The following is a 15,773-nucleotide window of genomic DNA, read 5'->3' as shown; positions in this document are numbered from 1 at the left end:
AGTCTCACAATGACAGTCAAACATAAGCTTTGCGGGAGGAGTCCTGACACAGTAACGGTCTTTTTAGAGATCACCTGGCATCTTCTCTTAAATCTAAAACCGCTTCCTGCTCTGGGCTGACTCTTCTTGTTGTGATTCACTGGCGTGTAGGACAGTAAATAAAAACGGAGTCAGTGGGAGGTCCTCCAAAGGCAGCAGTGTGATGTGTGTGTGTGTGTACACGGCTCTCTGGCACAGCCTGTCAGGCAGGATCTCGCCTGGTGTGCCTTTCATTGTTTTACTATAATGCACTCTATTGTCCCTCCTGCACTGTCCTGAGAGCTGTGTTTATTTGTCTGCGTGAGCAGCTGTGCTCTGTTCAGTCAGGCCGGAAGAGTCGGGGAACTCCAGAGCTACTGTATCACACGACATCCAGACTGGAAACAGTTCTGAAGATTAGAAACAGTGGGGGGGGGGAGGGGGGGAGAAGGTGAGGAGACGGGCAGCTCTGTATTTTCCCCAAATATTTGAATGCCTCCTCCAATCAACAAGTGAATATTCAGCTACTGTGCAGAGCAGACTGCTTCTGGACCTGACCGTGTTAGCAGCTCAGCTCTGGTTACAGAGGCAGGCTGCAGCTGGCTGTCTGCAAAAGGAAATTTATAGGGCTTCCACTTCTCATGTATTCTGTCCATTCCTGTGTAGGTCCTGGCGAAAACCAGCATCTTAATAAAGCAACTCGGGCGACAATCAGTTAGTTCAAGAGCTGGTTGTTCTAAAGCTGAACCAGAAAGCGGAGGTGATTCAAACACTCGAGTAAACCTTCACACAAACCTCAACCTGCACAGACATATTACAAAAAACAACTGTCCATCCATCCATTTTCTAACCGCTTCTTGCCTATCCCTGCAAGAAACGGGCACAAGGCAGGATATACCTTGGACGGGACACCAGTCCATCGCAGGACAGACGGACACAAATGTCTGAAACCGTCCTTATCCACAGTGCTGTGCCGTGGGGCCCGGAGTCATTCCCTGCAAGCCGCTAACTCACCCGCACAGTCCTGAAGTTAGCAGCGTCGTCCAACCCGTTGACAGCAGAGGAGTCCAGGCTCAGGTAGTTGTACTTGCTGAAGTCTCTCTCCAGCTTCAGCCTCTCTGTGGGAGACACGGAAGCACAAACAGCAGCTTAGTGCCAGACCAGCATGGAAACCCCTATCCGGCCTGCTTTGGCAAAATATTTCACATCATAGGGGTGCACGGGGGTAAGTACTTAGATTGCAGTAATAGTGCTCACCCTCACGGAATCAATAATCAATTTCTGTTAACACAGCATAGATATCTGAGAGATGGAGATCAAAGGGTATAAACGAGAAGGATTTTAGAGTGTTGCACTACTCTAGCTCTCTTAGGGTTTACACACCATACACAAAGGTGCATAAAAGCTTAACATCTTTGCAACCGTTCAATCGCAGGTCCTTAATTAATCTTTCCAATTAAAGACACTGGGCCACTTTGTAACCCTCTGTGCGCTCACATGGTTACCAGGAATAAGAATGAAAACAAGATGTTCACTCACTCAGCGTGTCTTCTGATGCCCCTGACAGAAGCTGGTAGAATATGTGGAAGTTCCTCTCTCCTCTCGGCTGTTTGACCACACGGGACTTCTCCAAGAGATCTGGGGGTGGGGTGGGACAAAATAAACACAAATAAAACTCTCCAAAGCAGATCAGCAGATCAAAGCTGAGCTGACAGCAGAGGTGCTGATTGACATTATCAGGGAAAGAGTCCTCCGATGAGAGAAGAGCACTTCTTGACCACTTGAGTTTCCTGCAACTTCAAAGGGATTTCGCGACACAGTGTTTTTCAGACACTATCATGATGCAGATATGTGCCGGAAGGCAAGCTCCAGTTAAATCTGCTCTGAGCTCTGTGAACGAGTTATTGCGGTTAGTGAGTCCCACAGAGTCAGGGTGTCGCCTTGTTTCAGCTAGAGAAGGGGAATCAGGCAGGTCCAGAGCTGGACTTCCCTTCATAGTGCAGCTTAACTCGGGTCCAAGCCAGTAAGATACAAGGAACAGAGACCAGTACTACAGTGCACAGCAGGACTAATTCCAGTGAAAATGGATGATGTACTACAAATCTAACTGATCTCGGAGCAGTGGCACTGTGGCTAAGGATCTGCACCTACTGGAAGGTTGCCGGTTCAAATCCCGTGGCCAGCAGAGGAATCCTACTCCATTGGGCCCCTGAGCAAGGCCCGTATGAATGGCTGACACTGCGCTCTGACCCCCAGCTTCTCTTTTCCCGTCTGTGTGCCTGTGCGTCTCATAGAGAGCAAGCTGGGGCATGCGAAAAGACAAATTCCTAATGCAAGAAATTGTATATGGCCAATAAAGCGATCTCTTAGAGATCTCCACTTGTTGAAAGCCAGCGGTCAGCTAGAAGCAGGTAGACGATCAGGACTCATTGCCTCCTGCCATTGTTCTCCGAGGAGCTTGGCGCTGGAACATCGCTCTGCTCGCTGGAGCCTCATCAATATTGCAGCTCCTCACAGGAGGAGAACAGCTCTGCTCTTTGTTCTGGGTCGTGTTGCGTGCTGAAACTGAGCTGTAATCACAACAAGAAAGCGAGAACAGCCCGGCCTCCTCAAACAGCCAAAAACACCAGCCCAGCTTCTATTTCTGTGCATCGCGCCTTTTCATTGCTTTTCCACATCTGGGGAAAATAAACCCCAGCGCAGGAAAAGAAACGATCCTTCTCCTTGTGGAGCAATACAGACAGTCCCAATCCTGGATGTCAGGACAGTAAGGTGGATAAAGGAATGGAGGTGTTAAACCAGTGTCCTCGTTTAAATCTAATTTTAAAGTTCCCCTTTCATTTAAGTGGCAATTTCTGTCTTGCCTGCCTGATCTGCTGTGCAGGGGGGCTGCGGGCAGAGGACAGGGTTGAGATCCCCCCCAACATGTCAAACACTGTGGGGTCCTCTGGGCTGAAATGTGCTGTGTCAATTCATTAGTGAAGGTAAGGTTCATCCAGGACCAGCCCTCTGTACGAACTGTACCACAGCTCTGTTGCTCTGCTTCATTTGACACTTCGGACATCGGCTTCTCAGGCCAAACTGAGAAACGACATGTCGCACGGAAACAGTCTCGCGCTTGCATAAAAATCCGCTCTGTCTCCCTTCAAACGACAGCAGAGGCGAGACCTGCTCCGCGAACTGTAACATCAGCAGCCATGCCTCGGACCCCTGTTCTCATCTCAGCCGGCCTGTCTGCAACAAACAGCAACGCTTGTTTCCCACTGCAGGAAGAATGTGAGGCATTTCCTGGCTGCTGGGCCCTTGACTCAGCTGTCTGCGCAGCTCTGTGCTCTCCTCCGCGATGAGCGAGAGGACCCGTGTCTCATCGGTACCTGGTGGCAACACCAGCCGAACCCAAGGCAGTGTTTTATGGCACACCTAGGCTGGCCTACCCACGAGTGCATGCAATCCCGCAGCATGCAGGCAGCCAGAAAGAATACCCAGCACAAATCGAGCACCATTCCTCAGAGCAGAGACTGGATTGCTCCAGAGGACACACAACTCCCTGCTCGAGATGGCAGAGACACAGGAGAGACCAGCTCTGGGACAGCTCGTCCCACTACAAGCCCAGCTCCACAACAACAGTCCGAACAGTCCTTAAGGCCTGAGCTGAACAGAGTGAGGGAACAGAGAGGAGGAGGAGAGAGAGAGAGAGAGAGAGAGAGAGAGAGAGAGAGAGAGAGAGAGAGAGAGAGAGAGAGAGATCACCCATATGGACACATCCCAGCAGGGACAAGAGCTTTTCAAGAACTACAAAAGAACATCCTTGCTGTAGAAGAAGACCGCCACCCAAAACACGCAAAAATAACTGCTGAGGCACCAGGGATTCATGAAGCTTCCCCTCTAGGCAACTATTAATACTTGGCTCAGTCTAGTTGAAATTGTTTAATTAAAAATTAAAAACTAATTTCCAGTGATGTTCCCCACATTATGACTTTCCTGGGGTCTGTCTATAGACAATACAAAACAAAAGCTGGGAAGGACACGGAGAGGGAGACAGGCTGCTTTGCCTGAACAGCAGGACTGTGCGTGTGTGGTTAACCCTCTATATGGTGCAAGAGGGAACTGTGGGTTGATGTGCATCAGTCCTCTGGCACTGACTCCACCTTCCACACCCTGGTGGGGTCCCCAGTACCACAGAACCCAGGGGCAGCTCATGGCAGTGGGACACCTCATAATTCACAGGGCAGTACAGGACAGGGCACAAGAAAGCACAACTTCAGTGCCAGGGGTGCTTGTTAAAGAGAAGCTGCAGACCTGAAAACAGCAAATAAAGAGCTCAAAAGTTATATAACCTAATCTAAATTAGGACAATGTGAAATCCCAGCATCCTTAGCATTTCCAACTTCAACAAATAAAGGAGTTCTTCCCCTCCCTCCTGCCCCCCAAATTATCCCTGTTAAATGAATGAAACGTGACAGTCTGCCCACTCTCGTCAGGAAGCCATGAACTCTGCAGAAGCTTAGAAGTTACATTTTAAACCACACCTCGTGACCTCCAATTCAGGAAATGGGGGTATTATTAATCAGCCCTTAGCAACTTGAAGATTGTGCTTACTTTCTGCGCCCTACAACTCGGTAACAATCAAATTTCATTTTTTGTTTTTCCATACAATTCCTATGGAGGCTACATTATTTTTTATTATAATATAACATCAGATGTTGCTGCAGGTTCTTCAAACAGCCTCCACTCTAAAGGGTAAGGCAGCTGAAGGTGTTCTTGGAGAAACTTCCCCAGGGAAACCTGGCACTCTGCCTCATAGTTCCAGCCACACATTGAATGCAGTATAGAGCACAGCATCTCAGACATGTTTTTCATACAGTTTCCAGTTTCACAGTATAAAAAAAACAGTGTTCACCCACAGCAAGCATTATTTTCCCTCTGAGAAACAAATGTGACCTTTTATGCACACAACCTTTTTTTCTGTCCACAAGAATGTCGGATCAGCAAACAGCCCAGTCAGTCACAAACAAGGCAACTTCCTAAAGATTTTGCCCCAGTGCAAAAAGAGCTCCACATTTTTAAATACCATACTCTCTTCGCCTTGGTATCAATACGGTCTCTTGCAATGTTTGCAAGTCACCCATGAGAATGTTGAGCATAATTCGGGCAACGCTGGAAAAAGATGCTCCCGTGTGTGAGAGAGCCAAGGTTTGGCTGGTAGCCTTTGAAGAAATATCCTCAAAAAAATAAACTGCTCGTCCTATTTTTTTATCTACAAAAGAAAAAGTTCAGTGGCTGCCTGTTTGCATAAATCAGGCATTCAGGAGAAGTTTCCTAGCAGCAGGGCAGAGCAACCGCAGGAGTCACACAAAAGTTAATAATTCATAGGCACAGACTTGAAAGGAAGAACAATTCTAAACCCACACTGTCAGGTTTGCTTCTAAGCCAATTATGATCTGTAAGAGGTAGGCGGGGTGTGTAGAGAATCAAAGATAAACCCATATAACTCATTAATATGCGATTAAGCAAAGCAAAAAGATTATTTCGTTCGAAATCTGCTGCTGGGCCGATGCCAGATTGCTGTGGGATCCGCAACCACAGTTTCTACAGGACATTCCACCAACTGCATTTGCCAATTAATGTGGGGGGGGGGTCCATTTCACTGGCTGGTAAAGTACCCCATGTGCACGCTGACAGGCTTGGCAACGTTTGTCCACCCTGCAGCTCAGAGCAAAGTGGAGACCATCTTCACCAGTACAGCAACCCAGCACACTGCCCGCTGCGTGGTCCACACGCTGCTCAGCCAGCCCGAGAGCAGAGTTCGCGGCCAGTACCTTAATAGGAATAGGTGGAAGAATTCTGCACGAAATGAAGACTGTGATAAAACTAATACAGTGTACGTGTGAAACGATGAGATGAGTAAACTCTTCTACTTGATGCACGAGAGCTTAGCATGATAGGACGAGAGAGCTGGATTCATGCATACACCCCAGCAAGCAGGTTCCAAGTCTGTGCCACAGATCACGAGCTACATCCGGTGCTCTCTCCTGCTCTCAGGGCCTGAAGCGCACTGTGGGCTCGGACTCTGCATCGCTGGCCCAGTTTAAAACGCCCACAACCTGTCTTGAACTGCTCGAAACACAGGCCTATTCAGCTTCCCGTATCTGTAAAATCAGCCACGATGGTGATGCTGCCTTACTGGCTAATCGAATACAAGTCTCAGAAATCCCTTGCTGCAACATCCATCCACTACAGAAACATTAGGGATGAAACTTGTCTTCAGAAAAGTGACAGACTCGTTGGTGCGAGGCGTCAGGGAAATCCTGAGTCAGAGAGCACTGCAGAGTGGTAGTTTAACCCTCACAGGGTGAGACCCTCCCCCAGGACGCCAGCTCATCACACAGCCCTATACAGATAACAGGCATTCAACTTCAAAAAACAAACCAGCCATTGAAAGGGCAGTCTGCAGCCCCTCGTTAACTGAGGCCACACAATGTCCATGGTTATACTGGGATACATCAAGACACCCGCTGGACTTCAACAACAGCAAGTGGGCACACGGGGAAACTATGTTTCCAAACAACATCCAACAAAAGGAGGCACTTTCTGTTTTTAAACAAAGGGTTGTGGGAGTATGGGAGAGGCATGAGCGGGCAAGGTGCTGGAGCCGATAAATTTGCTTCTTTCAAGAAGGCAGTAACAAACATACCGTGTTTCAAGAAATAGCAGCACAGTTTGTTCCTAAGAGATCCTAGGATCACTTAGCAACTAGTAACCAAAAGAACTGGATGGGCTGAAAGGCCTCCTCTCGTTTGTAACCCTTCCTGCGCTCTTACAACCTTTTCAAGGCAAACTACTCGACCTGCGCACAAAAATGGAGACCAAAAAAAAAAGCTGAACTTCACAATTTCCTACAGCGATGTTCCGCCCAGCCTATGAAGAATCTACTGTCGCAGCAGATGGTGCCATTTATCAATACGATCATGAGTTATCCTGTTATGTTACTGATAAAGATAATTGAAGCAAAAATTAATATAAAACTGAGCAGTATCTGGGCTACGCCGTGGCGATGACAAACAGCTGCAGACTGGACGATGCCCCGCTGGCGTGAAGGATGGGGCTGCTGTGCAGGATCGCCCAGGTGGGCGCGGGCTGGCATGCAGAGCTGGTACTCACAGTTGCTGATCACTCCGCCCAGGGGGTCGCCTTTGAAGTCAAACTCGATGTCCATGTACTTTCCCTGCAGAAGCACAAACACAGGTTCTCAGGCAGTTTCAGCAACGCATCTCTCAGAATCTCAAACTCCAGGACTGCAATGCCTTGAATTAACTTGTTCAACAAACCCAGCTTTTGATCCGGACAGAACAACAGAGAAAACTCATTAACGTTTCCTCCCGTTCTCCACGTATTAAACACAGACAATGCCAACATACATAACATACAGTGGACATACACACATACAGTCTGAATGGCTGGCCTGGTTTGTAATCAATATATTCCCTACGTATGCACACTGATGTGCAATGTGTAACACATGACCAGTTGACCAAGCCTCCTCTAGCGCTCTCTATTATAACTAACTTGACTCTTATTAAAACAGCTTTGTTTGAATGAGCAGAAACTTAGATTAAATAAAAATCTTTAACTCACAATGATCAGGTCTTCAACAACAAATCCTCAACTACTCCAAGTAAACTATGCGAAGTGTTGTCTGATTGTCACATTTACTAATCACATTCGACACTGTCAGGTGTTCATTGGCAAATTCTTCTTCTCCTTTAAGCAGCTAGAAAGCTATTTTTTATCTTTTAAAAAATGCCAAATTTATCAGGATTGGGAAAAACAATTCGAATATTGCTGTAGAACTGTGCTTCTGCATCAAGAAAAAAACTGAAAACGGAAAATGTACAAAAAAGTGCTTCGAGGTGCTGTCTCTTGGGGGTGGGTGGGGTGGGGGGAATCCTACAGGCTGCACTGAAGTGTCTGACTATGCAGTTTTCCAAAACACTAGCCTATAATTCTGCTGCTAATCCCACGTCCATTAGCAGGCAAAGATCACTTCAAGCACGGCCCCTGCTGCAGAGACAAGTCAATACGAAGCTGACAGGTACTCTCCAAACAGTTCAGGCAGAGTGCTTTGGGAAAGGCACTCCCACTGAGCGCGCCGTCTGGTGCGCATTAGTTTCCTCTCGGGGCAGGAGCAAGGCAGGCAGCCAGCCAGAGCTGCTTATTAAAGAGCAGGTGAAGCAGAGGCAAACGGTGCCTGCCCTGCTCCACCGGGTGTAAGCTTTAACCCTGAGCCTCACTCACTCATGAACGCCGCGTCCCCCATCATCGTCACACTTTTCATTTCGTTACTGGCCCCCAGCTCGGGGTGCGAGTTAGAGCCTAAAGCCAGACCCCGTTCGGCAGGACTCTCAAGAAGGGGAAAGGTGAGCCGGCGAAGAAAGACAGGGTGACAAGTGGGCATGGCCTGGCAAACGGTTTTTGAAGTTGATTTTTTGTTAGAAACCGCCAATTCCTTTTTTATACCCCCGCCCGAGTCTCAAACGGTGTTTCTCACCTCCGCGGCCGCAGGGACCCCAGGACCTGCCCGCCCCGGACCGCCAGCTCCTCACCCCTGCACGAGCCAGGGAGCCTGCGGGGGGGGGCGCTGCGCTGGCCCAGGGTCGGCAGGTCCCGCCCCACCCCTCCAGTCCACTCGCTGTGCGCTGTCGCCCGGGGAGTCAAGACCGCGGGTGACCTGACCCGGGCTCGAACCCACGACGCTGGATTGCAGAACCTGGACAAGTGCCTCCCTCCCCCTTTCCCAGTACAGGGCAGGATCCTCTTGCATGGCTCAGTGCGATTCCCTCAGGCCTCACCGCCGCACTGCTACTTATTTTATTACCGTGTGTGTGAGCATGCTGGGTGGATGCTGTTTATTATCGGCTTTAAGTTGTACATTTTTATTGCATGCTTCAATTGTATGAGCTCCCCAAACACAAATTCCACGTAAGTAGTTGTTACGGCAATAAAGTATTGAACTTGAACTACAGCTGCTTGTAGCGCCCCGTTCTGCAGTCCTTCAGTGCAGGACAGTGCTCTGGGACACGCCTACCCCTGGCAAACACAGGCCTCACAGATTCATAGTTGTTTCTCGGGGCAACGCACGCAGTATTTTACTACCAGTCGTTTTCATTCCCTTCTCACCAACTGCGGACGTTACAGTCGACACACCACGCAGGCCAAAGGTCTCTGCACGGAGATACCTTCAGCAAACAGCAGCCTGTTCGCCGGGGCTGGAAAACAAACACAGCCACGAGATACTTACGAAGCGAGATGAGTTGTCATTCCTCACGGTCTTGGCGTTTCCGAAAGCTAGAGGGAGTGGGGAAAGACAGCAACAACAACAATAAGACACAGAATAACATGTCATTCCACTGAGCTCTGAGAAGAGACGCCCCAGAAAACATCTAAACGGAAGTGATCGGGGAGTCTCACAATTTTTAAATATCATTTGGAATATTAACTAGGGATCAGTTTTATCTTTAATTCATAGGGATTATACCCTTACCTAGAAGAATCAGTTTAAACTTGGTGACCAAGACAAAAGAAATAAACATAAAGCTCATCGTGAAACAGAGTTCCAACCTTTAAAAAACTTTGACCGGGGGGGGGGGGTTGTTTCTTTAAATTTAAGTGGGGTATTTATTACCTGAACCAGGGGTTCAGGGGTTGCCAACCCTTGTCCTTAAGTGCCTGGTTCTCTAATGTTTTAGATTTTCATTTAACACATGATTAAGACCTGGGCAACGCATTTATTTTACACACCGCTACCGGTCCCCTGCCCCTCTCTCTGGAGTGAGTGTGTGAATGCCCTGGGCACTGCCCCCCTCTCTCTGGAGTGAGTGTGTGAATGCCCCGGGCACTGCCCCACCCTCTCTGGAGTGAGTGTGTGAATGCCCTGGGCACTGCCCCCCTCTCTCTGGAGTGAGTGTGTGAATGCCCCGGGCACTGCCCCCCTCTCTGGAGTGAGTGTGTGAATGCCCCGGGCACTGCCCCCCTCTCTCTGGAGTGAGTGTGTGAATGCCCCGGGCACTGCCCCCCTCTCTCTGGAGTGAGTGTGTGAATGCCCCAGGCACTGCCCCCCTCTCTCTGGAGTGAGTGTGTGAATGCCCCGGGCACTGCCCCCCTCTCTCTGGAGTGAGTGTGTGAATGCCCCGGGCACTGCCCCCCTCTCTCTGGAGTGAGTGTGTGAATGCCCCGGGCACTGCCCCGCTCTCTCTGGAGTGAGTGTGTGAATGCCCCGGGCACTGCCCCCCTCTCTCTGGAGTGAGTGTGTGAATGCCCCGGGCACTGCCCCGCTCTCTCTGGAGTGAGTGTGTGAATGCCCCGGGCACTGCCCCGCTCTCTCTGGAGTGAGTGTGTGAATGCCCCGGGCACTGCCCCGCTCTCTCTGGAGTGAGTGTGTGAATGCCCTGGGCCGTGCCCCCCTCTCTCTGGAATGAGTGTGTGAATGCCCCGGGCACTGCCCCGCTCTCTCTGGAGTGAGTGTGTGAATGCCCTGGGCACTGCCCCGCTCTCTCTGGAGTGAGTGTGTGAATGCCCTGGGCACTGACCCCCCCTCTCTGGAGTGAGTGTGTGAATGCCCCGGGCACTGCCCCGCTCTCTCTGGAGTGAGTGTGTGAATGCCCCGGGCACTGCCCCCCTCTCTCTGGAGTGAGTGTGTGAATGCCCTGGGCACTGCCCCGCTCTCTCTGGAGTGAGTGTGTGAATGCCCCGGGCACTGCTGCACCCTCTCTGGAGTGAGTGTATGAATGCCCTGGGCTGTGCCCCCCTCTCTCTGGAGTGAGTGTGTGAATGCCCCGGGCACTGCCCCCCCTCTCTGCAGTGAGTGTGTGAATGCCCCGGGCACTGCCCCCCTCTCTCTGCAGTGAGTGTGTGAATGCCCCGGGCACTGCCCCCCTCTCTCTGCAGTGAGTGTGTGAATGCCCCGGGCACTGCCCCCCTCTCTCTGGAGTGAGTGTGTGAATGCCCTGGGCCGTGCCCCCCTCTCTCTGGAGTGAGTGTGTGAATGCCCCGGGCACTGCCCCCCTCTCTCTGGAGTGAGTGTGTGAATGCCCCAGGCACTGCCCCCCTCTCTCTGGAGTGAGTGTGTGAATGCCCCGGGCACTGCCCCCCTCTCTCTGGAGTGAGTGTGTGAATGCCCCGGGCACTGCCCCCCTCTCTCTGGAGTGAGTGTGTGAATGCCCCGGGCACTGCCCCGCTCTCTCTGGAGTGAGTGTGTGAATGCCCCGGGCACTGCCCCCCTCTCTCTGGAGTGAGTGTGTGAATGCCCCGGGCACTGCCCCGCTCTCTCTGGAGTGAGTGTGTGAATGCCCCGGGCACTGCCCCGCTCTCTCTGGAGTGAGTGTGTGAATGCCCCGGGCACTGCCCCGCTCTCTCTGGAGTGAGTGTGTGAATGCCCTGGGCCGTGCCCCCCTCTCTCTGGAATGAGTGTGTGAATGCCCCGGGCACTGCCCCGCTCTCTCTGGAGTGAGTGTGTGAATGCCCTGGGCACTGCCCCGCTCTCTCTGGAGTGAGTGTGTGAATGCCCTGGGCACTGACCCCCCCTCTCTGGAGTGAGTGTGTGAATGCCCCGGGCACTGCCCCGCTCTCTCTGGAGTGAGTGTGTGAATGCCCCGGGCACTGCCCCCCTCTCTCTGGAGTGAGTGTGTGAATGCCCTGGGCACTGCCCCGCTCTCTCTGGAGTGAGTGTGTGAATGCCCCGGGCACTGCTGCACCCTCTCTGGAGTGAGTGTATGAATGCCCTGAGTCGTGCCCCCCTCTCTCTGGAGTGAGTGTGTGAATGCCCCGGGCACTGCCCCGCTCTCTCTGGAGTGAGTGTGTGAATGCCCTGGGCTGTGCCCCCCTCTCTCTGGAGTGAGTGTGTGAATGCCCCGGGCACTGCCCCCCCTCTCTGCAGTGAGTGTGTGAATGCCCCGGGCACTGCCCCCCTCTCTCTGCAGTGAGTGTGTGAATGCCCCGGGCACTGCCCCCCTCTCTCTGCAGTGAGTGTGTGAATGCCCCGGGCACTGCCCCCCTCTCTCTGGAGTGAGTGTGTGAATGCCCTGGGCCGTGCCCCCCTCTCTCTGGAGTGAGTGTGTGAATGCCCCGGGCACTGCGCCCCTCTCTCTGGAGTGAGTGTGTGAATGCCCTGGGCACTACCCCCCTCTCTGGAGTGAGTGTGTGAATGCCCCGGGCACTGCGCCCCTCTCTCTGGAGTGAGTGTGTGAATGCCCCGGGCACTGCGCCCCTCTCTCTGGAGTGAGTGTGTGAATGCCCCGGGCACTGCCCCCCTCTCTGGAGTGAGTGTGTGAATGCCCCGGGCACTGCCCCCCTCTCTCTGGAGTGAGTGTGTGAATGCCCCGGGCACTGCCCCCCTCTCTCTGGAGTGAGTGTGTGAATGCCCTGGGCACGTGTATGTGAATGCCCCGGGCACTGCCCCCCTCTCTCTGGAGTGAGTGTGTGAATGCCCTGGGCACTGCCCCCCTCTCTCTGGAGTGAGTGTGTGAATGCCCCGGGCACTGCCCCCCTCTCTGGAGTGAGTGTGTGAATGCCCCGGGCACTGCCCCCCTCTCTCTGGAGTGAGTGTGTGAATGCCCCGGGCACTGCCCCCCTCTCTGGAGTGAGTGTGTGAATGCCCTGGGCACTGCCCCCCTCTCTCTGGAGTGAGTGTGTGAATGCCCTGGGCACTGCCCCCCCTCTCTGGAGTGGCTCACTCGTGGAGGGCTACCCTGGGTAGTTTGGGGGGCATGGAGAAGCAACACTCAGCAGCAACATTCAACGTGTGCTTCAGCCCGTCATGGGTAGATGAGAACTCGCGATGAAAGCCCGAGCACGCAGCTAATGAGAGCTCTGGGGATAGCGTTGCAATGTTCCCAGCTCACTGCAGGAAGTCTGCAGGCCTTCGCGGAGTGTCTCTACCTCACGGGTCATTACTCACAGAAGCTAAACTGTTACAGATGTGACGGAGCGGGGATTGGGGGTGTCTCATGTTACATACTGCCGCAGTGTTACAGCGTGATGCTGCAGGAAAACACTCATGGCACGCCTACTCATGACTCAGGATAAACACTGACGGACGGTTTGCTCCTCAAGGTTGGGCTGCGACATCGTTGTATCATTTACCAACACCTCTCTGACAAGAAAGTACAGCAGTCACGCGTGCTATGGGGGTCAAACTGTGTAATCTGGCCTGGGATTCCTATGAGAACAATTTATACCTCAGGCTGCGGTCCACTCTGATGTACTGTATCTACTTCCACTGGTGCTCAGCTGTGTTAAAAGCTGGCGATACGGCGAGCCAGAAAATGACTGATTCCAGTTCCAAGATGACAGATCTGCAGGACGCCTGATGTCTGGAGATGATGCTGATGCCACATGGGCACTCCAATCATAAGGGATCCCATGTTGGACACCAGCAGTTTCTCGATGACTACGACTTGGTTTATGGGTCTTCTACGATGCGCAATTGTGTCAGCCGCTGTTGTTGTCACCGTATCAGAGTGGTTTCTCCAAACCTTGGGGATGTGCTCTAGGATGACACTGGCAGCTTTCTGTTGGAGTCCATTTATTGTGGGTGAGAGCAACCTCAACTTCACATGGCAACTTTTATTCCAGGCAATGTGGGAAAAGCACATTGTTTCGCTCTTTCACTCAACCATTGCAGCGTGGTAGTACAATTAAACGCTGCAGGCCTCTGATGCATTCGGACCACCCCTGCACATGTAAACACGTGAATGTTGATTGCACTCTCTCACTTCCTTTGGAAAAGGTAAAGACGTCAGCAAAAAGGGGACATGAGCTATGATGCTTTCTACAGGTGCCCCTCACAGCATCACACTCGAGCAGCTCGTTCAGAAGCTAGGAACTGAATCGCTAGAAGTGAAGGCAGTGGCTGTTTGTAAGTGGCACAGGGCTCCAGGTGTCTGCCCAGTGTGAAAAGGTTTTCCACGCCCACAGATGGTCATGTTCTTTCAACACAGATGTGTAATCCAGATGTCCAGATGCGGCAGAGGGGGTGAATGGAATCAAACAGTTTCATCGCCAGAGTTCTTGCAGTACGAAAGAGTAACACAGCTCAACACTGAATATGGTACAGAACAGGGCTTCCCGGCAGTGGTTCTGGGGTCATCCAAAACTGCAGGTTTTTGTTTCATCTGAGCTCTCAAGATATGCAACTGAACTTTTACCGAAACTAAGAACTGGATTGATCTGAACTCTGTTTCTAGTTTCTAAACATGCTAGAGGTTGTCTTGTAACATGTATTGAGCTTTATAAGTAACTAAACATGTGTTTAGCTTTTGATCCGATAAACACTTACAAAGGTTTTGATGATGCAGAGATTTAGGTCAGTAATGAGCTGGGCTGGAATGGGACCCAGTGAGTATGAGGATCCTGGAGACTAGAACTGGGAACCCCTGTACTATTTGATAGTAATGAAACAGGACTAAGTAAGGTGCAATGGAAAGGTCTGCAACAGGAGAGAATTCAGAAATCATCAGGTAAAACATCTACCAACCAAAAGGACTGGGAACAACCTTTATACAGTTTTCTGTGTGTTATTGCTTAAATGTGTAGACTGTAGCGAACAGGGATAAAGGTTGAAAGCTTGCATAGGTGGAATAAATAACTTTAAAAAAATAAAGGCAAAGGTAAGAAAGGTAGTGGCGAAACTGCAAAATCAGGAGCAGAAAAACTCAGATTCTCCAGAGGAGGCAGAGAACTCATGCAGCACAGTGCTTGGAGTACCTCAGAGATGGACATACTGCATGTATCCACCTGTGGAGTTCCTGTAGCTGTCTGTCCCGTTGAGCCAGCCCTGCTGGCCCCTGCTGGACCGGAGCTGTCCTGTACTCACCCTCCAGCACCGGGTTCGACTGCAGCAGCTGCTCCTTCACCTTGTTCACCTCCTGGCCTTTCCCACACACAGCCGCTACATAGGACATCACCAGCTTGCTGGCCTCTGCAACACACACAGGACAGGCCGGGCTCAGCGCACAGCTTCCCCTCGCTCCCTGCAGCCCTTCCTGGCGGCTCCTGCACGGTACTTGGCCACAACCAGCACTTTCATTGTTAAACCGATCCTGATGACGATCCATTCAGTAATGAAGGGACTGGATGTACCAAAACCATGGACTGGAGCAGACTGGAGCGGATGCGGGCAGAGCAGCCCTGATTCAGCCAAAGACAACCACTCCTGCTCCCGGAATGAAACCATTCCCCATCTGGTTTTCATGCCAGCTAAGCTCTTAACGACTTTACTGAATAATCTATTTACTTAACTGGTTTAAACTCCAGGTTACAGGTGCTTATCCACGGGGTGTTTTAAGTTACCTTTATACTGTAGCCTTTAGGGCAGTCAAACCTTCTTTAGATGCAGAAGTTAAAACCAGAATTCCAAAAGGAAAAATTGAGCAGAAGAATTTGTAAAACGTTAAAAGAAGAATAAAAAAAGGAACAAATAAGCTTGTAGAAGATGGAATGTGGCAGCTTGTTGGGAATGTCTGGCAACAGAATCAGCTGTGGATGTGCGGACAGTATTATCGCTGCCACTCCACAAACTAGCTCTCACTTCATTTCAGGGTTGGACAGGTTTCCATCCGTCCTGGGTGAAGAAATAAGTTTGCACTAGGTAACGGTGGGAAAACGATAAGCTGAGACAGAATGAAAATGAGCCGAGAGACAGCTGTGAAGGCTGCTGGGAAGCGAGCACTCCTTCAGCCTGTAGAGCAACATGACCGTGA

The 15,773-nt window shown here is 51.2% G+C and overlaps 1 protein-coding gene across 4 annotated transcripts in view; it reads right to left on the bottom strand.

Moving 5' to 3' along the window:
* myo1b (myosin IB) overlaps window positions 1–15,773 on the bottom strand; it is a 93,758-nt gene that overhangs the window by 30,863 nt on the left and 47,122 nt on the right. For all 4 annotated transcript variants that reach the window (XM_088930064.1, XM_088930067.1, XM_088930068.1 and 1 more), the window contains exons 5-9: window positions 14,888–14,992; window positions 9,317–9,363; window positions 7,180–7,243; window positions 1,558–1,656; window positions 1,033–1,136 (exon numbers count right to left, since the gene is read on the bottom strand). In XM_088930064.1, the coding sequence (XP_088786190.1) occupies window positions 1,033–1,136; window positions 1,558–1,656; window positions 7,180–7,243; window positions 9,317–9,363; window positions 14,888–14,992 (419 nt within the window). The remainder of the gene's footprint in view (window positions 1–1,032; window positions 1,137–1,557; window positions 1,657–7,179; window positions 7,244–9,316; window positions 9,364–14,887; window positions 14,993–15,773) is intronic.

The sequence above is a fragment of the Atractosteus spatula genome, chromosome 13 (genome assembly GCF_055471065.1).
Source record: "Atractosteus spatula isolate fAtrSpa1 chromosome 13, fAtrSpa1.hap1, whole genome shotgun sequence".
Classification (NCBI taxonomy): domain Eukaryota; kingdom Metazoa; phylum Chordata; class Actinopteri; order Semionotiformes; family Lepisosteidae; genus Atractosteus; species Atractosteus spatula.
Note: the sequence above shows the minus strand (reverse complement) of the source record. Positions and strands in the feature narration are given on the sequence as shown.